At 37.6% G+C, this 23,567-nt stretch overlaps 3 protein-coding genes and 1 pseudogene across 5 annotated transcripts; all 4 read right to left on the reverse strand.

The window, feature by feature from the left end:
* Positions 1-254: 254 nt before the first annotated feature.
* LOC104766849 (NADP-dependent malic enzyme 1) lies at positions 255-20,956 on the reverse strand. Of its 2 annotated transcripts, none has more exons than XM_087502685.1 (19): positions 20,946-20,956; positions 20,807-20,829; positions 3,386-3,460; positions 3,144-3,295; positions 2,958-3,063; positions 2,697-2,762; positions 2,524-2,619; positions 2,350-2,421; positions 2,153-2,236; positions 1,974-2,072; positions 1,837-1,884; positions 1,710-1,763; positions 1,536-1,634; positions 1,332-1,421; positions 1,169-1,246; positions 1,011-1,085; positions 827-917; positions 613-741; positions 255-517 (listed from the first exon to the last, which is right to left on the reverse strand). In XM_087502685.1, exons 3-19 carry the CDS (start codon positions 3,446-3,448, stop codon positions 429-431), a joined length of 1,491 nt encoding a protein of 496 aa, XP_087358811.1. In that variant the 5' UTR covers positions 3,449-3,460; positions 20,807-20,829; positions 20,946-20,956; the 3' UTR covers positions 255-428. The 2 variants fall into 2 exon arrangements, with proteins under 2 accessions (XP_087358811.1, XP_010489119.2); XM_010490817.3 differs by lacking the exons at positions 20,807-20,829; positions 20,946-20,956 and adding exons at positions 3,558-3,678; positions 3,762-4,099.
* LOC104768060 (putative RNA-dependent RNA polymerase 3) lies at positions 4,114-8,840 on the reverse strand (annotated as a pseudogene). The gene is made up of 16 exons (XR_015590824.1): positions 8,638-8,840; positions 8,446-8,527; positions 8,031-8,211; positions 7,667-7,865; positions 7,326-7,413; positions 7,086-7,226; positions 6,966-6,986; positions 6,808-6,879; positions 6,628-6,733; positions 6,386-6,534; positions 6,003-6,225; positions 5,639-5,864; positions 5,402-5,550; positions 5,007-5,311; positions 4,737-4,906; positions 4,114-4,579 (listed from the first exon to the last, which is right to left on the reverse strand). The product of XR_015590824.1 is annotated as a putative RNA-dependent RNA polymerase 3 (transcript).
* Positions 15,611-16,075, reverse strand: LOC147921048 (uncharacterized). The gene has a single exon (XM_087501352.1). It carries the CDS (start codon positions 16,073-16,075, stop codon positions 15,611-15,613), a length of 465 nt encoding a protein of 154 aa, XP_087357478.1.
* Positions 20,657-23,387, reverse strand: LOC104766851 (putative RNA-dependent RNA polymerase 3). The gene is made up of 8 exons (XM_087501353.1): positions 23,106-23,387; positions 22,869-23,017; positions 22,482-22,789; positions 22,212-22,381; positions 21,976-22,084; positions 21,262-21,407; positions 20,946-21,067; positions 20,657-20,813 (listed from the first exon to the last, which is right to left on the reverse strand). The coding sequence occupies exons 1-8, from the start codon at positions 23,259-23,261 to the stop codon at positions 20,657-20,659; spliced, it is 1,317 nt and encodes a 438-aa protein (XP_087357479.1). The 5' UTR covers positions 23,262-23,387.
* Positions 23,388-23,567: the final 180 nt, after the last annotated feature.

Here is a 23,567-nt window from a genome sequence, read left to right on the forward strand (position 1 = left end):
TTATGTCATATCATCCATTTAGTCTAGTTTGATATGTTGGTCAATGAATGTCCATTTGCGTTTACAAAGTTTAACAAAAAACATGATATAGACAACAATTTTATGTCAAATATGATGATAACCAATAACCAACCATATCTTATGGAGCTAGATGGTAATAACCAATACACATAGCACAGAATCACTTGTGAAGACTGAGGATCTATACGAGGCTTCTAGGCTGCAATTGTTTTTAACGAGTGCTGGGGTCATAGTTTGACAAACAAGAGTGAGTAATAATATTAACCTTTCAAAGTTAAAAAGTTAAGATGAGATCTTGCATGTGTTTGAACTCGAACTTGAATTATTACTGGAAATTACATTAAAACTTGGGAATAACTGAAAAAAGGGAGGAGAAGCACACAAAGTAAACTCTTGAGTTTCAACTTTCAACGGTAGAGACGGTAGGTGGGGCTGTACATGCTACTCTCTGCACACTTGACAATATCTTTCGGCCGTGGAAGCCGCCCCGCCAATCCTGCAAAACCAATATATCCACCATAACCGCATAAGTACTCAAAACCGTAATATAAGGCTGATACAAGAGAGAGAAAGACAGAAAGAGACAGAGACCTAGTTCATATGCCTTAGTTGCTACATTGGCTGCAATATGAGCTGATATTTTCCGGATGGAAGAGAATGAAGGATATATCATTCCTTTATCATAGTTCTCTTTGCTTACTTGTCCAGCTAATGCCTCAGCTATGTCGCAGAAACACATCATAATATTAATAAACAACAAAGCTGGGAGATATGTTTACTAAGTTGACATCTCTTAAATGCTTACCAGCAGCAAGAAGCATATCGTCATGTACCCTTATCGCTCCTGAGATAACCAAACCAAGTCCGAGACCCGGGAATATGTACGCATTGTTTGCCTGTATTTTAAGAAAGGAAATGCAGAGAGCGTTTTACCAACGAAGTTCAGTAAATCCCAATGGACGAAGAGAAGAGAGTTTATCTATCATTACCTGTGTAGATACAAACACATTTCCTTCATACTCAACTGGATCAAAAGGACTTCCACTTGCGAAAATGGCACGACCCTTCATTCGAAGAAAACCAGAGAACTTAATTTCCATTGAGGTGAAGACATATTGGAATAATGGTGTGGTGTGGAGAGACTTACCTTACTCCAAGTATAAGCTTCTTCGGCTGTACATTCTGATTGTGTTGTCGGGTTAGAGAGAGCCATTATCAGAGGTCTCTGCAAGAAACATCTTGTTGGTTTCTCTTACACTCTAACCAAAACGATGTTCAAATATGATCACCTGATGGGGAATAATAGATACCTCATTGGTGGAGGACATGGCTTCAATCACTTCTTTTGTAAAAGCCCGTCCAATGCCAGCAGATCCAATTAGAACAGTCGGGTTTATGGCCTAATAAGACGTATAACTTAAAGATGTCAATAGCTAGTAGCCCTACTTCCCTCGACATCATCACTGATTGAGATACAAAAGGATTGTGACACTTAATAGGAAGAAGTTTCGAACCTTAATAGCACCTAAGAGGTCTTTCACTGGTTCATGTTCATGAGCCCATGGTTTCTTGAAGTCTTGAAGTGAATCTTTACGGGAGTTAACAATCAATCCCTATCAGAGAACCAAAACTTGCATAAATTTGTCGTTCCAATGAAATGTCGTATCTACAGTTTTTATTGTTTCTACCTTGGAATCCACAAGCCAGATTTTCTTGCGGCTTTCCTCCACTGAAGCATTCATCTGCAGAAGAAATATGAATAAACTGAAGCAACTAACACCTCAGAACTCGCAAATTCCAAAGAACACTCATTACCTGTTTTGATATATAGAGAGCTATGAGTTCTGCTATTCCAGTTCCAGCCTGCAACAACCAAACAAGAAGACATAAGAAAACATTCAGCATACGTGGACTTAAAGGATCAGACCGTGATTCCAAAAATTGACTCTTACTTCACCAGCACCAAGAAAGAGGAAGGTGTGCTCTGCAAGTGGACTATTAGTCAACTTCTGTGCGGAAACTAATCCCGCTAAAACAACAGATGCTGTCCCCTGAAATTGACAGGCAAAGAATAATTTTTCAAACAATGGAGACAACAAGAAACAACAAAAATGAATTCTAAAACTCTTACCTGTATATCATCATTGAAGACTAGATGACTGTCGCGGTATTTTGCAAGCAACTTAAAGGCATTATGATTAGCAAAATCTTCAAACTGTGTTAGATGGAAGATAACAATGTATATAAACAGCTTACACAATAATAATTTATTGAATCCTCGTATAATAGAATCAAGAAGCAAGAAGAAAAAATTCATTGTTTCTTTACCTGTACAAGAACATTTTCACCATAGTTCTGTTTCACAGCACTCATAAATTCATGCAAGAGTTCGCTGTACTCCTGCAATGATGTTTTAAAGCTATTCACTCATGGAAGTTCATATGATCATGTCTTAAAATTTCTTAACAGAATAAAGGATGCAAGAACAAAAGAAAAAAAAACCTGTCCCGTTGCTCTCTTTTGTCTGAGTCCTATGTAGAACTCATCATTCAACAGTTTCTCATTGTTTGTTCCCACATCAATGGTGACAGGTAAACACTGCCAAAAGCAATTTAGTCTCAAGTTCCTGACTCTAGAAATATTGTTTTAAACTTTTTGTACAATCAAACCACTACCGCTGACGGACGAACACCTCCAAGTGCTGAATATAACGCCAATTTACCAACCGGAATACCCATCCCCTGAAGTCAATCAACCTCAGGTCAGGTATTCAGATATAAACTTATCTAAGGAATTTTTTTTAAGATGTTAAGAGGTTATGGGTTCATTTGGAGAAATTACACACTAAATGTAAACGTCAATGCAAAGGCAAACAAGCAACCAAAGCCACTTTAAGATCACATCAAAACCGAAATGAAACAAAATCCTAGGAATACCTGACATCCAAGATCTCCTAACCCCAAAATCCTTTCACCATCAGTAACAACAATAACTTGTATATTCCTCTCAGGCCAGTTCTTTAACACATCTAGAATCTTTCCCCTGCATGAATATAAAGGTTATGGCATGAGTAAAGCCAAGGAAATGAAAATTTCAAGATAAAAGTTACAAGCAGTATGTACTTGTCTTTTAAACTGATGAATAAACCCTGAGGTCGCCTGAAAATACTTCCAAATTTTTGGCAAGCTTCACCAACAGTTGGAGTATAAACAATAGGAAGAAGCTCCTCAACATTATCTATCAAAAACTTGTAAAACAGCCTCTCGTTCCTTTCCTGTTTTATGTCCAAGAAGAGATCCATCTTTCTCTGATAGTTTTACACAATAATTTCTCAGATTAATTAAACAGAGAAGATTTTTTTTACCTGAAGTTCTGTCAAGGCCATGTACTTTTGTAATGGAAACTGATATTGTCGGATATTGTTCATCAGCCTTTTCTCCTAAATAATTCAAAACCCGAAAAATGATTGGAATTAAAAGTTTTGATTGAACTCCATTAATAGAACCATACCAAATAAACAAATCACCAAGTTCTACCTGAAGCTTTTGATCAAGAACAACTGGAGGGAGAAGACCACGCAAGTAATGTGTGTCTCTCTCTTTCTCAGTGAAAGCAAGTCCTTTGTTGTAGCGAGGATCTCTCAGCAACGAGTACCCACTGAAACAAGAAACGGAAGTTACTAACTTGACTGACAATTTAGACACTTAAATTTTGTGACCATGGAGAAGTTATGTTGTTACCTAGAAACAGCGAGAGACCAAGGAGTTATGTTGTGCTCAATGGTAGCTGAATCTTCTCCGTACACATCAACAACGCCACCATTGACGGAGGATTTCAAATCCGAGTTGGTCGCTTTCTCCATCTTGAAAGGATCAATGAACACAATCCCAAAAAAAAAAACGAAAAGAAGGTAGTCTTTTTCACGTATCACAAAGAAGAAACTTTCCCTACTTTTCTTGAAAAATATAGTAATGGAAGGAAGAAAGCTGTGGAAAATCCAAATGGAAGCTTGAGGATGCATAGAGGTGTCACACTGAAGAAGACAGCTCTGTACACCACATGGACTCTAAAGTTGCCACGTACAATTAAATGAAATTAAATATGAACTTAATCTTATTTAAACATGGTTTTTTTAATTTATTCCACAAGCAAACTTACACACGGAATTTATTTGACACTACAGGACAAATCTAAGATTATAAATAAAGCACAGATACTACACCACATAGCTTGACCTATAAGTTAGGCTACTTAGGTCAGATACTTGCCTAATGCGCATCTTATGAGACACGAAGACAACAAACAGGACAAGTAGTTGTGTTCAACCCGAAAGCTTTTTCAGCATAGAGGTTGAAGCCACCAATGATTTCTCCTGCGTTTTCTTAAGGTAAATTCTGCACAGGACTGGTCCTGCAACCTTCCAGACAAATCCACAATAACTAGCGTCGTTCTTTTCGATGGCATAGTCGTAAACAATGTTGTAAAGTGGCAAGGATTGGGGATAAAGTTCTTCCAGGCTTATCTTGCTGTCTTCAAACCCTGCAGCACCATAGAAATCCTGATACAGAGAGAAGAAACTGTTCAACCAATGAGTTGTGTTTATAAAGCATCACATGGATTCTTGTTGATTGCAGACTTCCCCAGGACCAATCAACAAAAAATTGTGATTTATACAGTCTATTGGTCAGATCTTTGCATTAGATTGATAAGCTTACCTGCTTGTATCTCTGGTTAACTTCACTGGTTAGTTTCTTCTTCTTATTTTCATCTTTTTCCATCATCGCCTGGCTCATATCAGCTCTGTAGTTCTCGTACCAGCGTCCCCATTTCTCCATGTGAGACTTAGGGACAGGCTCATCTTCTAAACACGTGAGTTTACTGATTTCTGAATTGTAACAAACAGAGTCAAGACATTACTATTACATATTCGAGATAATGAATTCTTGTGTACTCAGATTGTCAAAAGTAAAAAAGAAGATCCGTACTGGATGGTAGGGGTATCTCTGCATTGTGGTATTCTACAGTGTCATAGATTAATCCAAGAATAGAAGTGGAGTTGATTATCTTTTTTTTATGATCCATGTAATGTGGAAAGGTGCCGACCTGTAGGTTGGGTGGGAGATCGACCTTAGCACCTTTTTTTGGTGCATCAAGAGCATCATAATATATATCAATCAACTTTAGCATATTCTTGTTCCGTTCATATTTTTCCTTCGCACTCTCATCTCCTAAGGTGAGGAAGCGGTCCATTATTGCTAGCCAGCTATCTGCAGCCATCCCTATAACGTCTCTGTAAACCGAGAAAACAAAGCATATATATTAACTAAAAAAGCTATTGTGAGCTTGAAAGTAAGCTAAGCCGAGAATTAAATTATAGTACCTCTTACAAAATCGTGCATTTAAGAACAATTTGAAAAGCTCTTCTTCCAACTTTTCTTGTGATAGCTCACTTGGCTTTCTACCAGAGTAGATTTTACTCGGTTTAGAAGAACTCACCCACGGTTCACTTGGCTTGAAGTGTTCAAGTAGCTAAATAGAAGAATTTATAGTTCACATGTCAGGTCTCAGCAATGAAGAATTTACTTTCAAATTACGACGGATATAGCAGAGTGAGTACCTGCGGATTTCTGGATATAAAATACATATCGCCATCAAAGTCACCACCTGCAATCTCGTCGCCCAAGGATCTTGGACCTTTCTGCGGGAAGAACACAGCATACTTGGAATTTCCAACATAGTCTTCTAAGGCCTTGACATATGTAGCCTTAAGTACATGTATGTCTCCAAAATGTAATCCAGGATTCCTATAAACCAACACATCCCCAGAGATTTGGCCAGACTTGCTACACAACCACAAAAAGAAAGCAGTGAGGAAATGATCAGCTACCTCTTGGGAATAACTTTGAAGCTAATTTACTGGTTCTTGATGTTTCCATCTAGAACCCAAAGTGAAAGACCAAGAGAAGAATTGGGTCGCATACAGAATGACACAGACTTCATTTTCCTTAAGCTTTCCGGTGGGATCCACCGTACCCATGAGATAGTATGATTCGTCAATAGGAAGCCTTCCTGCTTTGAGAGCATTCTTCTCTGTATTTAAGAGAACAGACAGACGATATTTCAAATGTGGTTCGTCAAGGGGGATTTCAACTAAGATCATTTCTGCAATGTTCTGGTCGTCCATATTCCCATAATTAATGGCAGCTGCACATACAAAATTAACTTAATAAAAGACCCATCCGAGTGTCTCCTCAAACTACTTATCATGTTAAAGACTTCAGGGTGCATAAGTTAAGTTAAATCAGTGGTTTCAGGGGTAGTAAGAAATTGCAAATGAACCAGAAAGATTTGGGTTTTTCGGTACCTTTAAACGCAGCACGTTCACTGTAGAATATGGTTTTAGACTCTTCCAACGTTTTGAGCAATATATTCAAAAAGAAGTCATCAGGGACTCCTCCATAACTAAGCAGTGCAATCAAATTTCTTGACAGCCTCGTCATTTTTGGTGGATTACTGGAAGATGTAAACAACCAAAGATCATTAAAAAAAAATCGAACGAGAAGTGAGTTCATAATTCAAGATAATAAAAATCCACGAGGAAGCTACCTTGTATTGACTACCTCCAGGGAGTTAAAGGTACTAAATTTAACAAGGTCTCATCTTCATACACCTTGATCATAGAAGGTCGAACCTGGACAGTCTGAGGAGGAAGCTGCCAAATAAAGGAGCAAAATTAGGAGTAGCTTGCAAACCTGATTTTGTGACATGAAAAGAGAGTTGGCTTACTTTCTTGTTTGAGAGAAAAGTTCCCTTAACAGCATAGCCTTTATAAAACATCCGAAACTGGATCAGCAGAGGCTGTTGAAAATAAGAATTGTTACTACATGTTATGAGTGATAGAAAAATACAGAATCGAGCCTGAACATGGAATGTGAACTACTTACCGGGTCTTCGCCACAGGGTCCCTGTGATTAAAAAAATAAGAAACAAACATGATAAGGTAACAAGAGTGAACAAAAGGCAACTAAGCAACCATCAAATAATCATGGAAGTACAAGAAAGACCTGAACATTGTTACTTCTAACAGATTTCCCTTTACAAATAATTGGACACATCCGAGCAAGGTCCTCAGAGATGTAGCCAGTTCCATCTGAATGTATAAATGGTTTCCCATTCTTATCAAGAACATCATTATTATCTTGATCCTGCGATTGGAAGAAATGGAAAAAGGTCACATAATGGATGCATTTAAGTTAAGGCCTTAGAGGTGCAGTTACTGAAGAAAACATGGTTTGAGGACATACAAGGCAGTGTATATCATCGATTTTCTCAAAGGTAATCCCATTCATGTCCAATTCAAGCTTTTTAGTCTTTGACAGAATTAGAGAAAACCTGAAGCATCAGCAAAAGAAACTTGACTCTAATTACAAATGAGAAAATCTCTAGAAGAGTTTAAAGATTCTATTAATGTTTTGGCTTTCAAACAAAATGTTTAAACAACAGTTTCCACTAAGGATGTAAAACGTTTATTTTTTCTTTGAATATAATTTAACATCAAATTCAAAAAAAAATAGAAGAGCTTAAAGATGAAACAGTAAAAAGTCTTCATATGCATGCAACAGAGACTTAAAAGAAACTAGAGTACCGTGCCATATAGTTCGCCGGAGATGGCAAATTATGCACATGCATAAAACGCATACGCGCTTCATGGATTGACATCCCGTCAAGGATATAAGGATTTTCCATATCTCTCAACGCTGTAGAGCCCGTGCGTATAAAGTAGCATCTAACTCCCTTTGTAGAAAAATCTTTCTTCTTCCCTTCTTTCCCTCCATCTTTGAAAACTATTTAAAAGAGAGGTAAAAAAACTATTATGTGGAGTTCTAAACACAGAGAAAGAGTACGACAATAGCTGCAAGATATGGCCTTAGCACGTTAGCAATGGAAAGTGTTGTATGTGCAATAACATAGATAATAATCAAGAGAAAATAACAAGGGAAAGGACCCACCAAAAAACTGATAACGACGTAAACCAACCATGATACCGTTCTTAGCAATCCCTTGGTATGTAGAGTAAAGGTTATTACAATTGATTTCCACGCCTGACACGTCATCGAATTTGACGGTTAGAACATTATCATCACCCAAAACGTTGTGCAGGTGTGTTCCAGTGTTCTCCAGAAGATGACCCTGTGAACACAATCTATCAATAAGTAATAGCGTATTAAGACACTGTCAAGGACTTTATCCTAACAGTAGGATATACACTTTTAACTGACTTATGATAGCGACTTGCAAACAAATTATGGCAACAGCCTATAGTAGAATTTGTAATAGCGAATTCAGATCCTTTCAAAACAAAGAACATATGCAACATGGGAAAAACGCAAACATGAAAGACAGAGCAAGGAGAGCGGACCGAACCTTGAATTTGTAACTACCATCGGGAGCAACATGACATTGATAGTAATGAGTCTTCCCACTATCCCCTCCAAGTGACTGGGGAAAGAAGCATGTAAGAAGATGGAATTAGTACAAATTTGATATTAAAGTCAGATTCCTCATAAATTGCAGCAGTTAAAAAGGAAGATTAAACCATCGAGGGTATTCACATACGGCTTATTGAAAACTTTCCTGAGGGTTTCCAAAGCCAATTCGTCAGAAATCGAAGAAAGCATCCGCCTTGTCTCCACTTTGATCGGACGATGCTTGTGTTTCCCATATATTCTCTCTAACAAAGTCTCCACCGGACCCGGAAGAGTAATCTCTGAACGCAAAGAAGAAGACACCACTTCATCCGAACAAGTGTTCATCATCATTGTTTTTTCTCCCCCAAATCAGAGTTTTGTGTCTTCGTCTCTTTAGTTAGGGTTCATAAATAGATGGAAAGAGACACTAAACTGTTCAAAAATCTTGCCTTTCTCTGCCATTTTCTCAAAAGTTTCTTCCTTTCGATTTCAAAAACAAATTTTTGATTGCATTTTTCCCTTTTTCTTTTTTTTCAGACAAATTTGCTTTGTGTGTAAGTTAGTCTGCTTGATTTGACTAGACGGAAAATTTTATTTTGCATACACAGTAGTCCACAAATCTAGCCGTTTTATGATTATTTTTAATTTTATCAAATGCCCAACCTCCACTACTACAAATTACAAACCCTGCCACTAACTTTCTCGCCGCCGCTGTAAACGCCCAAATAAAATCGCGTTATTTTGGAAAAAGTGTTTTCACGTCCTGCTCCCACCGGCCGGTCCGACCGGTTAACCCGTGACCTGAAGACTCACCAGTTCGAGTATAGTGCTAATAACCGGTAGTAATAAAACCGGTAAAACTCAGAAAAAACCGCTATTAACCCATAACCCGGTGAATCAATTGACCCGGCCGGTTTTCAAAAATATTTACTTGATTTTTTGAAAAAAAGTATAAGGTTTCACATATTCAATTATTTTAGAACCTTTTATTCTTTTAGAGATTAGACGGACGATACACACAACTCACGACACACCTCTCGTCTTCAACTTCTTTGTCATCTCTCATTTTGTGTAAGAACTGTTGATTGTTTTATCTCTAATCTTTCTCTATTGTTCTGAATTTTTTATTTTAATTGTGATGATCATGTGTTTAATTGATTTCGAATATTAGACTATTAGTATAATTTTTTTCCAACTCTCGTGGCTACTCTGCTTTTCAAATACAATACGTTAGGTGTTCCTGTGTTATACTTATTCATCCTCATGTTTGCATATATATAAATAAATATTAGCAATTGATCATGATCATGTCTATATCTCAAATCTGTTTTTCTCTTTCTCTGATTTTATATAAATACATTAAACATATTTTATTCAACTGACCCGTAGTTGAACTCGGTTAACCCGGTGACTCGAAACTAGTCTGGTTCATAATCTGGGTCGGGTTTCAAAACATTAAAACGATACTACACAAAATTTAAATCTCGATCTTGGTCCACACAAACAGGAAGTTCTAATCCAGTTTTCCCCTGATTTCAAAATTTAAAATCCAAAAACACACAATCATGGTTTACAATTGGTTTACTGTTGCCTAGGTAACCATTAACTATAAAACAACAAAACTAAACCGGATTAACCAAAATTCAATATCAAACCGAGAAATATTTATCAATGGAGGGTTCATCGTTCCATCTCCGATCACTTTCGACTCTCTTAGTTCAGTCACAAGTTGGAAGATGACATACACACAAACATGGTTCTTCTTCGATTTATCTCCTTCGCAATGTCCCTTACAAACGAAGCAGAAGCGTCAATGATAGCTTCCGAATTCGATGTCTCCGAGAAGAAACTCTGATTTCGATTCGTGAGATCCTAAGTCTCAATACGAAACTACTGAGACGTCGAACAAACCATCGTTAACGGCAACAGCGACGACGGAGGAGGAACAAGTTGTGATTGCGATTGATTCTGGATTTGGCTATTTCATCGATTCACTTACTTTATACATAGAGATAAATTTTCTTGGGAGAAGTTTTCTTATACAGAGAAAACAATGTTCGGGTAATCCAGAATCTTGATAACGACGGAGATTAGTCGTGTTCATCATCGTCGCGGAGGAGTTCATGGCGGTGGTGACTTCAAACCCAGATTTCGATTTCAGTTTCTCAAATTCGAGGTGTAATTTGTTTGCGAAATTAGCTATAATCCAAACACAATCATTGTTTAAGGTTACTCTTTCTTTCTCTGAATTGTGCGAAGGCAAAAGATCTGAAATCGAATGTGAGGAGTGATAAGATTGGAACAAAAGTTACGAATCTGGAAAAAGATGAAAGAGAAGAGAATGAGAAGTGTCACGTACCACATTTTAATTTTTTTTCCAAAAATACCACAAAATTTTTTTTTCCAAAATTATCACAAACACAAAAAAAATATTTTAAAGATGTAGAATTTGTTTTTTTCCATTTGAGTTGACACATTTAGTTTTAGGATATAGTTTTTAGGGATAGGATTTAGTATTTAGAATTTAGGAATTAGTTTTTAGTATTAGAACTTTAGTTCAATTATGTGGTGCTTTTGAAAAAAATATATATTTTAGTGGTATTTTTAGAAAAAAAAACTAAATTATGGTATTTTTGGAATAAAAACCTATTTTAATGGTATTTATGACAATTGCCCAAAAAAATATATGTTTTTTTATTTTTTTTCATAAAAAAATCTGGCATTAGAAAGTGGAGGAGGAAGGAAGAAGAGGAAGGAATATGTTTTTTTTTATATATATAATCAGGTTTCAGTTCGGTTTATTCCAGTGGAATTTTTGGTTGGCACCGGGTTTATGCCATAAACCGAGTTAACCAACATTAATGGGGATGGAGGTTTTGAACTTTAAAATTATGGGGAAACTGGACTGTAACTTTTCATTTGTGTGGACTGAAATCGGGATTCAGAATCTGTGTAGTTGTCGTGCTATATGAAAATTTATAAGGGGATACAGATCGTTTTTCCGTTAGTTATTTTTCTCAACATTGACTTATTGCAAAATCGCGCAAAAAATTCCCTATATATTAATAGAGAAATTTTCTGGCCAAAAAGCTGATGTATCAATATTATAGAGCTGTAAAGCCAATTTAAGCTTTAATTCTTACTTTCCACATTATTTACATTAATTTGCCATCAAGATGATCCAACAATTTTTTTTAAATTATGCAAATCACAAAATCAATTTAATATTAATAACATCTTCATCAGTAAGATTAATATGTATATATATATCAAAATTTAATATATAAATGATTCAATTGGTTATTGTTATCACACATATTTTTTAATTATCCAAATCATTACATGATGTTCACTTAAATAATTTTAAAATATTATCTCTAAGATAATCAATTATAATAATAACAAAAAAATAAATAACAATTATCCTTTATATATTATTAATAGGGAAGCATTTTGGCCAAAAAGCTGATGTGTCAGTATTATAGAGCTCTAAAGCCAATTTGAGTTTTAATTCATACCTTCCACATTATTTACATTAATTTGCCATCAAGATGATCCCACAGTTTTTATTAAATTGTGCAAATCACAAAATCAATTTAACGTTAATAACATCTTCATCAGTAAGATTAAGATATATATATATATATCAAAAATTAATATATAAATGATTCAATTGGTTATTGTTATCACACATATTTTTTATTATCCAAATCATTACATGATGTTCACTTAAATGATTTTAAAATATTACTCTTAAGATAATCAATTATAAAAATAACAAAAAAATAAATAACAATTAATCACGCGCAAAACGTGGGTCTACTACCTAGTACTCATTTTTCGTGAGGATAATTAATAATCCTCTTTGGCTAACGTCTAGTGATTCATATGGCTTTTTTATCTTCACCTTGACTAAAGTACCATATCGTCATGTATCTTTCTTTCATCCTTGGTCTCCATGTGTGATTCTCTATGTCAATATATATGGCGTGGCTATCGACTTGTCTCTTTTGTCGGTGAGGTTTTGGGATATTTTTCCTAACTTTTATGGTTTTTGCCTAACTCTCTCTTGCTCTCCGGACTCCTTAGACTCCTATGCCTTTAACTAAGACTCCTTGAGTTAAACAAATATAAACACACACGCAAACAAACAAATCAATATAAAGCAATCAAAGGCAAGAGCAAGAATATAAACACAGCATGGTCATATCATAACATAAGTTTCAAACATTATGGTTGTATCCATATAGACACATCGCTTATTCAAACCCTCTCACAAACCAACCACACCCAAAATAAAAGATGATACAAGATAGAACTGCAAGTCACTAGGGGCCTAACCAAAGTCACCGCTGTACACACAAAAATATGGTTAGTGTCGGTTACCTAACTAGGGTTTAGGATACCTACAAGAATCAAGGGAACCTAAATCTACATTGGGAGCATATACAACCTGGGTAGTCGGTGGGCGGAGTCTGGGAAGATGATGGACCGGTAGCGTGAGATGGGGGTGGAATAGGAATCGGTGCACGAGTCGGAGTGTCAACCCTTAGTGTTGAGCAACTGCTGGAGTAATGTCCTCTCACTCCGTAAATCAAGCAGATGTTTCATGTTCGTGCGTACGAGATGTAAAACTGGTAGTCAAGTGGGTAATGTCCTATACGCCCACAAACAAAACAGTATGGTACTTGGGCTCCTGGTGTGCTGACTGTCTCGTTCACCGGGATAACATCAGCCAAAAGGTCAGTTCCAAATCCAAGTTCAGGTGCAATATCCCTCCATGTCATGGTGATCAGGGTTTCAGGTGAAGGGATAATAAACTTTGGAACGTTCAGGGGAGGATCGGGGAGATCTCCAAAGTCCAAGTCCAATAGGTCATCCCCATCGATCAAGGGTGTGTATGCATAAGGGCTAGACACTATAGATGGCGTAGCGGAGCTGTCAGAGGAGATGTCTATGGCGCTTGATGGTGCTTCGAACGCGCGTAGCGACTGAAACCCGAGGAAATGTTGATATAATCTTCTACCATGATAACCTCCTTCTCTGCTGGTTCCGGCTCCAAACAAACACATTCCTCATAACTTTCCTGGACTTCACGTTCAGGCTTCTCCTCGACCTTTTTCTCAGGAATGATTTCCCTTAGTGATCCTATCAGCTTCTTGGGTTTATCTTTCATAGTACTGGATGCACGGTCAGTAGCATTCTTCGATGACTCCCTCTCTCAATCTCACGATAACGATACCCTCATGGCAGTAGATTCAGAATCTGTGTAGTTGTGGTGCTATATGAAAATTTATAGGGGAATACAGATCGTTTTTCCCGTTATTTTTCTCAACATTGACTTATTACAAAATCGCAAAAAATTCTCTATATATTAATAGAGAAAAATTTTGGCCAAAAAGCTGATGTGTCAGTATTATAGAGCTCTAAAACCAATTTGAGTATTAATTCTTACCTTCCATATTATTTACATTAATTTACAATTTTTATTAAATTGTGCAAATCACAAAATCAATTTAATGTACATCTTCATCAGTAAGATTAATATATATATATCAAAAATTAATATATAAATGATTCAATTGGTTATTGTTATCACACATATTTTTTTTTATTATCCAAATCATTACATGATGTTCACTTAAATGATTTTAACATATTATCCTTAAGATAATCAATTATAAAAATAACAAAAAAATAAATAACAATTAATCACGCGTAAAGCGTGGGTCTACTACCTAGTACTCATTCTTCGTGAGGATGATAACCAATGTTTTCAAAACCGGACCGGACCGGCGGTTGAACCACATTAATCCGCGAACCGGAAACATATCCGAGTTTGATTAATATCAAAAGTCAAAACCCAAAGAAAATCGAACCGGTAAAAAAACCATATCAACCCGTCAAAAAACTAAAAACCAGTGAACCATTAAACCGGCTAAAACTGGGGTTTACTTTTTTTTGTAAAAATGAGTGCAATTAATTTAATTAATTATTTTTTCTAGTTTTCTTCTTAGCAAATTAGCAATAATAGGATTTCTTAGAGAATGAAGATTGAATGTTCGTCACTCTTATTCTCTTATTGCTTTTATATTTGAATTTCTAAAATATGTTACTAGTAATGGTTATACTTTGAGTTTATTACTTTTAAAGGTTTTTAAAAAACATTATGATTATTGAAGTATTTTATTTGGTATATCCAAATTATATTATAGTTGTAATCATTGAAAAAAAAAAATAGAAGAAATATCCATATTATTTACAAAAATATCATCAAAATCAATTGAACCCGGTTAACCCCGGTCAAACCATATTGACTCATGACCCAGAAGCTTTCCCGGTTCAGTTACCGGTCCGGTTTTAAAAACATTGATAATAACCCTCTTTGGCTGACGTCTAGTGATTCATATGGCTTTTTATCTTCGCCTTGACTAAAGTACCATATCGTCATGTATCTTTCTTTCATCCTTGGTCTCCATTTTTGATTCTCTATGTCAATATATATGGCGTGGCTATCGACTTGTCTCTTTGGTCGGTGAGGTTTTGGGATATTCGTCCTAACTTCTATGGTTTTTGCCTAACTCTCTCTTGCTCTCCGGACTCCTTAGTCTCCTATGCCTTTAACTAAGACTCCTTGAATTGAACAAATATAAACACTCACACGCAAACAAACAAATCAATATAAAGCAATCAAAAGAAAGAGCGAGAATATAAACACAACATGGTCATATCATAACATAAGTTTCAAACATTATGGTTATATCCATACACACACCGCTTATTCAAACCTGGTCACAAACCAACCACACCCAAAAAGATGATACAAGATAGAACCGCAAGTCACTAGGGACCTAATCAAAGCCACCGCTGTACACGCAAAAATATGATTAGTGCCGATACCTAACTAGATTTTAGGATACCTACAAGGATCAAGGGAACCTAAATCTACACTGGGAGCATATACAACCTGGGTAGCCGGTGGACGGAGTCTGGGAAGATGATGGGCCGGTAGCGTGAGATGGGGGTGGAATAGGAATCGGTGCGCGAGTCGGAGTGTCAACCCTCAATGTTGAGCAACTGATAGAGTAATGTCCTCTCACTCCGTAAATCAAGCAGATGTTTCATGCTGGTGCGTACAGGGTGTAAAACTGGCAGTCAAGTGGGTAATGTCCTATACGCCCACAAAGAAACCAGTATGGTATTTGGGCGCATGGTGTGCTGTTTGTCTCGTTCACCGGGATAACATCAGCCAAAAGGTCAGTTCCAAATCCAAGTTCAGGTGCAATATCCCTCCATGTCATGGTGATTAGGGTTTCAAGTGAAGGGATAATGAACTTTGGAACGTCCAGAGGAGGATCAGGGAGATCTCCAAAGTCCAAGTCCAATAGGGCATCCCCATCGATCAAGGGTGTGTATCCATAAGGGGTAGACACTATAGATGGTGTAGCGGAGCTGTGAGAGGAGATGTCTATGGCGCTTGATGGTACTTCGAACGCGTGTAGCGACTGAAACCCGAGGAGATGTTGATATAATCTTCTACCATGATAACCTCCTTCTCTTTTGGTTCTGGCTCCAAACAAACACATTCCTCAGAATTTTCCTGGACTTCACGCTCAGGCTTCTCCTCGACTTCTTTCTCAGGAGTGATTTCCCTTATTGATCCTATCGGCTTCTTGGGTTTATCTTTCGTGGTACTGGATGCACGGTCAGTAGCATTCTTCGATAACTCCCTTTCTCAATCTCACAATAATGATACCCTCGGGGCGGTAGATCCATAGCCCGTTCCCCTCTTCCTATCCTACCATGCCCACGACCTCTTCCTCTTTTTGGTGGCATACTACAAGAAAATAAAAGATGAGTCTTGTTCTGATAAAGATTCCTAACCTATAATATAACAAATGACCAAATCAATTTTGTATTAACATTCCTATGAATCTAGAATTTAGCAAGTGATCAAATCAATTTTGTATGACAGTTTTTGCGACACATTTACTCGATAAAACGTTGAAAACATGGTTTTCCGTAGCATCGGCGGATAACCACCTCATTTACTGGATAAGGATGGCCCCTCCGTCGTGTATGACCGTGATTGGTCCCGCCCTTAACCTTATCCATCCGCACATGCTTATTCGATCGTTGTTCTTGTCTTATCCATTAGTGAAGCTTATCCGCCGATGCTACATGAAACCATGTTTTCAATGTTTTATCGAGTAAACATGTCGCAAAAGCTGTCTAGGAAATTGATTCGGTCACACTAAATTCTAGATTCATAGGAATGTTCATAGGAAATTGATTTGGTCATTTGTTAGATTCTAGGTTAGGAATCTTTATCAGAACAAGACTCATCTTTTATTTTCTTGTAGTATGCCACCAAAAAGAAGAAGAGGTCGTGGACGTGGTAGGATGGAAAGAGGGGAACGGGCTACGGATCTACCGCCCCGAGGGTATCGTTATCGTGAGATTGAGAGGGGGGAGTCATCGAAGAATGCTACTGACCATGCATCCAGAATTCGAAAGATAAACCCAAGAAACCAATAGGATCACTAAGAGAAATCACTCCTGAGAAAAAAGTCGAAGAGAAGCCTGAACGTGAAGTCCAGAAAAATACTGAGGAATGTGTTTGTTTGGAGCCGGAACAAGAAGAGAAGGAGATTGTCATGGTAGAAGATTATATCAGCATCTCCTGGGGTTCTTTTCAGTCACTACGAGCGTTCGGAGCACCATCGAGGGTCATTGACATCTCCTTTGACAGCTTCGCTACGCCATCTATAGTGTCTAGCCCCTATGCATACACACCCATGATCGATGGGTATGATCTACTGAGCTTGGACTTTGGAGATCTCCCTGATCCTCCCTTGGACGTTCTAGAGTTCATTATCCCTTCACCTGACACCCCGATCACCATGACATGGAGAGATACTCCACCTGCACTTGGACTTGAAACTGACCTTTTGGCTGATATTATCCCGGTAAACTGACCTTTGTAGAGGTATAGGACATTACCCTCTTGACTGCCACTTTTACATCTCCTAGCACTAACATGCAACATCTGTTTGATTTGCAGAGTGAGAGTACATTACTCCAGCACTTGCCCAACACTGAGGGTTGATACTCCGACTTGCACACCAACTCCTACTCCACCCTCTTCTCACGCTACCGGTCCATCATCTTCCCAGACTTCGCCCACCGGCTATCCAGATTGTATATGCTCCCAGTGTAGATTTAGGTTCCCTTGATCCTTGTAGGTATCCTAAACCCTAGTTAGATAACCGGCACTAACCATATTTTTACGTGTACAGCGGTGGCTTTTTTAGGCCCCTAGTGACTTGCGGTTCTATCTTATATCATCTTGTTGGGTGTGGTTGGTTTGTGACGAGATTTGAATAAGCGGTGTGTGTATATGGATACAACCATAATGTTTGAAATTTATGTTATGATATGACCATGATGTGTTTATATTCTTGCTCTTGTCTTTGATTGCTTTATATTGATTTGTTTGTTTGCATGTGAGTGTTTATATTTGTTCAACTCAAAGAATCTTAGTTAAAGGCATAAGAGTCTAAGGAGTCCGGAGAGCAAGAGAGTTAGGCAAAAACCATAGAAGTTAGAACGAATATCCCAAAACCTCACCGACCAAAGAGACAAGTTGATAGCCACGCCATATATATTGACATAGAGAATCACACATGGAGACCAAGGATGAAAGAAAGGTACATGACGATGTGGTACCTTAGTCGAAGCGAAGATAAAGAAGCCATATGATTCACTAGACGTCAGCCAAAGAGGGTTATTATCCTCATGAAGAATAAGTTGACAACCCAACTCAAAGGAGTAAAACAATATCCAAGGTGCATTGCGACGAACAAAGGAGAAAGAACGCATACAAAGCCAAGAAGAGGGTGCAAAAAAATAATGGTAAAGACCATGAAAACTATTGCAATCAAGAAATATTTGCTACTACTATTTTAAGGAGTTTATCGGAACAACCAGATTGTGATAAGTCATTCAAAGACTAAATGAAGATGGCGCAAGAAGCTTTCTAGTCGCGACCAACATTACAGGACGGTTTGTTTTAAGGGTAGGAGAATGTATTACCCCTCACCGCGTCCTAGACTCAGACGGAACAACCTTTGCTACGGTCGGCCAACTAAAACCCATCATTCCGTTAAGGAAGGAAAATTTTGGCTTGGACATTCAAAGGGCCAATACAAGAGAGTGATGAGAGACACCTAAAGACCGTGAAGAAAATGCCATATCAAGAGTGATTCTCCGTCAAATGGAAAAATGGTATGGAAAGTCAGGCTATCGGCAATGTTCCTAAGTTGGTCGAAGAACCTAGAGTAAGATCTTAGAACTAGTCTTATCTAGAAAACCTTAGCTGGTCTAGGAAAGTTAGGAGGTGTCAATGAAAGTTGGACTAAGGCGGGTTGGTACGAGTTAATGCGATGGTTGGCAATGGTGGTACCAACGGACATAGGTTGCATTAGGTGGTCCGGACAGTGGCGGTACAAGCTAACGCAGGTCACTATCAGTGATCCAGAGAATGGTAGTACCAGCTAACGCGAATTGTTATTAGTAACCCAACAATGGTAGCACCAGCCAGTGCATGATAACTATCGGTAACGTGGATAGTGGTATCACCAATCGACGTGGGTTGCCATCGATAATTTGTACGAGGAAATGATTGGTCCGGTACATATCCTTCTCCTAAGCTGGCATGCGGACAGGTAACCTTATATATCACCCACCAGCTCGGTATTCGGTGGTCGGAAACGGTCGTACCGGTACACTAATGGACTGGCATTCAAGATGCAAGGGTGCTAGCTGAAGAGAATGGACGACCAGAATCGTCCATGGTGATGCTTATCTGATCAACCTTCATCTTTATCTACAAGAGCGTGAAGCTTATCCAGTAAGGTCGTTCTTATTCGTTCGCCGTGTATCTTCACTGAAGCCACGATAGGTGTTTACCATGTGTTGTGCCAACAGCCGGCCATTGCCACCTCCTGCTTGGTTAAACCGACCTAAGAAGGCTATACAAAACCCCCTTCCACCCCCTTTGTTCCTCAGACCCGAAAACTGAAGAGAAACCCCTTAGAGTTTAGGAGGAGCGCACGGAGAGCTGCGAAACGCCTAGGAAAGTTAGGTGAGTTCCCGATTGCGTGTAAATAGTACGTGAATAAGCTAATTTAACATTTGTTTATTTAATTATTTTATTGAAGTTAGTTTTAATTATTTGATTAGTTTAAAATTAAGTTAGTTAAGTAAGATTAAGTTAGTTAAGTAGAATTAAATTGGCTGATTAAGATTAAATTAGTAATTAGCGCTTAAGTTGGAATTACTGTTTAGCATTAGGATTAGAACTGTTTAATGGTAATTAGCCACCTAGTTTAGGAATGCTTAGCCATTATCATCTACTATTAGAACTGTTTAGTGGTAATTAGCACCTAGTTTAGGATTGCTTGACCATTATCATCTAAGATTAGAACTGTTTAGTGGTCATTAGCATTTAAGTATAGAACTACTTGGTTATTGCTGTGTGACATGATATTTTTGTTTGTGATATTGCTTGTTGTATTATACTTGTGTGCATCATGTAGGTATCACCTGCATTGCTCCATTAGTACATAATCATAGTTGCATTGATGTCCAGGAAAGTTTTGAATTCTGTACATTTCTCTTAAAAATTTACAAGTTCCATTACTACAAATAATACTCATGCTGACGTAATCAATTAATTAATTTAATAAGATTCATTAATCATTATTTATCATATTTTTTTAATTCATTTCGCAAAATATTCACAGGGACTTATTATTCACCAGAGGACAAAATCTACAAATAAAACCAAACCAAAGGCACTACAAACACATCTTGGTTACCTTATTAGCTAGATTACTTACTTGCCGACACGCTTCTTATATATACCGGCCAGTTGGAGTATAAACAATAGGAAGAAGAAGCTTCACCAACAGTTGGAGTATAAGCAAACAATAGGAAGAAGTTCCTCAACATTATCTATCAACAACTTGTAAAACAGCCTCTCGTTCCTTTCCTGTTTTATGTCCAAGAAGAGATTCATCTTTCTCTGATATTTTTACACTAACAATTACGCAGATTAAGCAGACAAGATTTTTTACCTGAAGTTCTGTCAAGGCCATGTACTTTCACTTTGTAATGGAAACTGATAATGTCGGATATTGTTCATCAGCCTTTTCTCCTAAATCATTCGAAACCCCGAAATATATGATTGGAAAAAGTTTTGATTGAACTCCATTAACAGAACCATACACAATAACCAAATCACCAAGTTCTACCTGACGCCTTTGATCAAGAACAACTGGAGGGAGAAGACCACGCAAGTAGTGGAGTACCATTGAAACAAGAAACGGAAGTTACTTGACTGACAACTTAGACACTTAGTTTTTGTTAACATGGAGAAGTTATGTTGTTTACCTAGAAACAGAGAGAGACCAAGGAGTTATGTTGTGCTCAATGGTAGCTGAATCTTCCCCGTACACATCAACAACGCCACCATTGACGGAGGATTTCAAATCCGAGTTGGTCACTTTCTCCATCTTGAAAGGATCAATGAACACAAAGCCAAAAACAAATGCGAAAAGAAGTACAAAAATTTTAGGATCTCAAAGGAAGACACTTTTTCTACTTTTCTTGAAAAATATAGTAATGGAAGGAAGAAAATATAGTAATGGAAGGAAGAAGGCTGTGGAAAATCCAAATGGAAGCTTGAGGATGCAAAGAGGTGTCACACTGAATAAGACAGCTCTGTACACCACATGGACACCAAGGAGTTATGTTGCGTCAAGTAACCACATGGACACCAAGGAGTTATGTTGTGCTCAATGGTGGCTGAATCTTCTCCATACACATCAACAACGCCATTGTCATTTTCTCCATCTTGAAAGGATCAATGAACACAATCCCAAAAACAAATGCGAAAAGAAGTAGAATTTTTTTAGTATCCCAAAGGGAGAAACTTTTTCTACTTTTTTTGAAATATATATTAATGGAAGGAAGAAGGTTGTGGAAAATCCAAATGGAAGCTTGAGGATGCAAAGAGGTGTCACACTGAGAAGACAGCTTTGTACAGCACACGGACTCTGACGTTGCCACGTACAATTAAATTGAAATTTATATATAAGCTTTGTCTTATGTAAACATGGGTTTTTTTAAAAATTTATTCCATAAGCAAACATACACACGGAATTACTTGTATACTAGAGGAGAAATCTAAGATAAGAACTGAAACAAAGGCACTACACCACATAGCTTAGCCTATAAGTTAGGCTACTTAAGTGCGCATCTTATGAGCCATGAAAGACAACAAACCGGACAAATCTTCAACTCAAAATCTTTTTAAGCACAGAGTTTGAAGCCACTGATGGTTTCTCCTGCGTTTTTTTAAGGTAAAATCTGCACAAGACCGGTCCTGCAACCAACCAGACAAACCCGCATTTTGAAGCACCTGCCTGAATGGCATAATCGTAAACGATGTTGTAGAGTGCGAGGGCTTGCAGATAGAGTTCTTCCAGACTTTTGTTTCTGTCTTCAAACCCTGCAGCGCCATAGAAATCCTGATACAGGAAGAAGAAATGGTTCAACCGATGAGTTGTGACAAGAAGCATTAGATGGACTAATCAACAAAAAAATGTGATATATGAAGTCTATTGGCAGATCTTTGCATTGGATTAAGAAGCTTACCTGCTTGTATTTCTGGATAAATTCATTAGTTAATAGCTTCCTCTTAACCTTATCAGTTTCCATCATCGCTTGGTTCATTTCAGCTTTGTATTTCTCGTACCAGGATTTAAATTTATCCATGTAAAAAATAGGGACCGGTTCATCTTCAAAACACCAGATTTTACTGATTTCTGAAATTGTAACATACAACACAATAAAGACGTTAATACATATTCGAGATGATGAGTTCTTGTGTACTATGATTACTGATAATAACTAGAAGATCCGTACCAGATGGTGAGGGTTCCTCTGCATTATGGGATACTACAGTGTCAAAGATTAATCCAAGAATAGAAGTGGACTTGAAATCTCTATTATGTTCACGGTCCATGTAATGTGGAAAAATGTCGATCTCTAGGTCGGGTGGTAGATCAACCTTAGCCCCCTTTTTTGGTGCATCAAGAGCATCATAGTATATATCAATCAACTTAAGAATTTTCTTCTTCCTTTCGTATTTTTTCTTAGCACTCTCATCTCCTAAGGTGAGTAAAGGGTCCATTATTCCTAGCCAGCTATCTGCAGCCATCCCTATAACGTCTCTGTAAACCAAGAAAAAAATAATGTTAAGTATATGAACTATAGTGAGCTTGAAAGTAAGCCCAGAATTAAATTATGCACCTCTTACAAAATCGTGCATTTAAGAACAATTTGAAAAGCTCTTCTTCCAACTCTTCTTGTGATAGCTCACTTGGATTTCTACCAGAGTAGATTTTACTCGGTTTAGAAGAATTCACCAACGGTTTACTTGGCTTGAAGTGTTCAAGTAGCTAAATAGAAGAATTTACGGTGCACAACTCAGGTCTCAGCAATGAAGAATGTACTTTCAAATTATGACGGATATAGCAGAGTGAGTACCTGGGGATTTCTGGATATAAAATACATATCACCATCAAAGTCACCACCTGCAATCTCGTCGCCCAAGGATCTTGGACCTTTCTGAGGGAAGAACACATCATACTTGGAATTTCCAAAATACATATCGCCATCAAAGTCACTGCTTTTTTTTTTCATGGTTTTGTAGCGAGTCTGGCCAAATATCCGGGGATGTCTTTGATACGTTTTGAATGTGTAAATTCTTTGAACAGAACAATGACAATAATAATAAAGTACTCTTAGATAAAAGACAACGATAACAACCTAAGAGAATGTTTAATAGAGTCTCTCCCCTCCTCCTTACAATGTTTCACCCAAAAGATCGATAAAAACAACTCCCCTCCTAACCTACTACATAAGTACTACTTCTGATATCCCTACCCCATCCCATAGAACCGTTACAAAACAATGCAGTAGGAAAGTGACACTTATTCCTTACTAAGA

The sequence above is a fragment of the Camelina sativa genome, chromosome 19 (genome assembly GCF_030686135.1).
Source record: "Camelina sativa cultivar CO46 ecotype springtype chromosome 19, ASM3068613v1".
NCBI classification, from domain to species: Eukaryota; Viridiplantae; Streptophyta; class Magnoliopsida; order Brassicales; family Brassicaceae; genus Camelina; species Camelina sativa.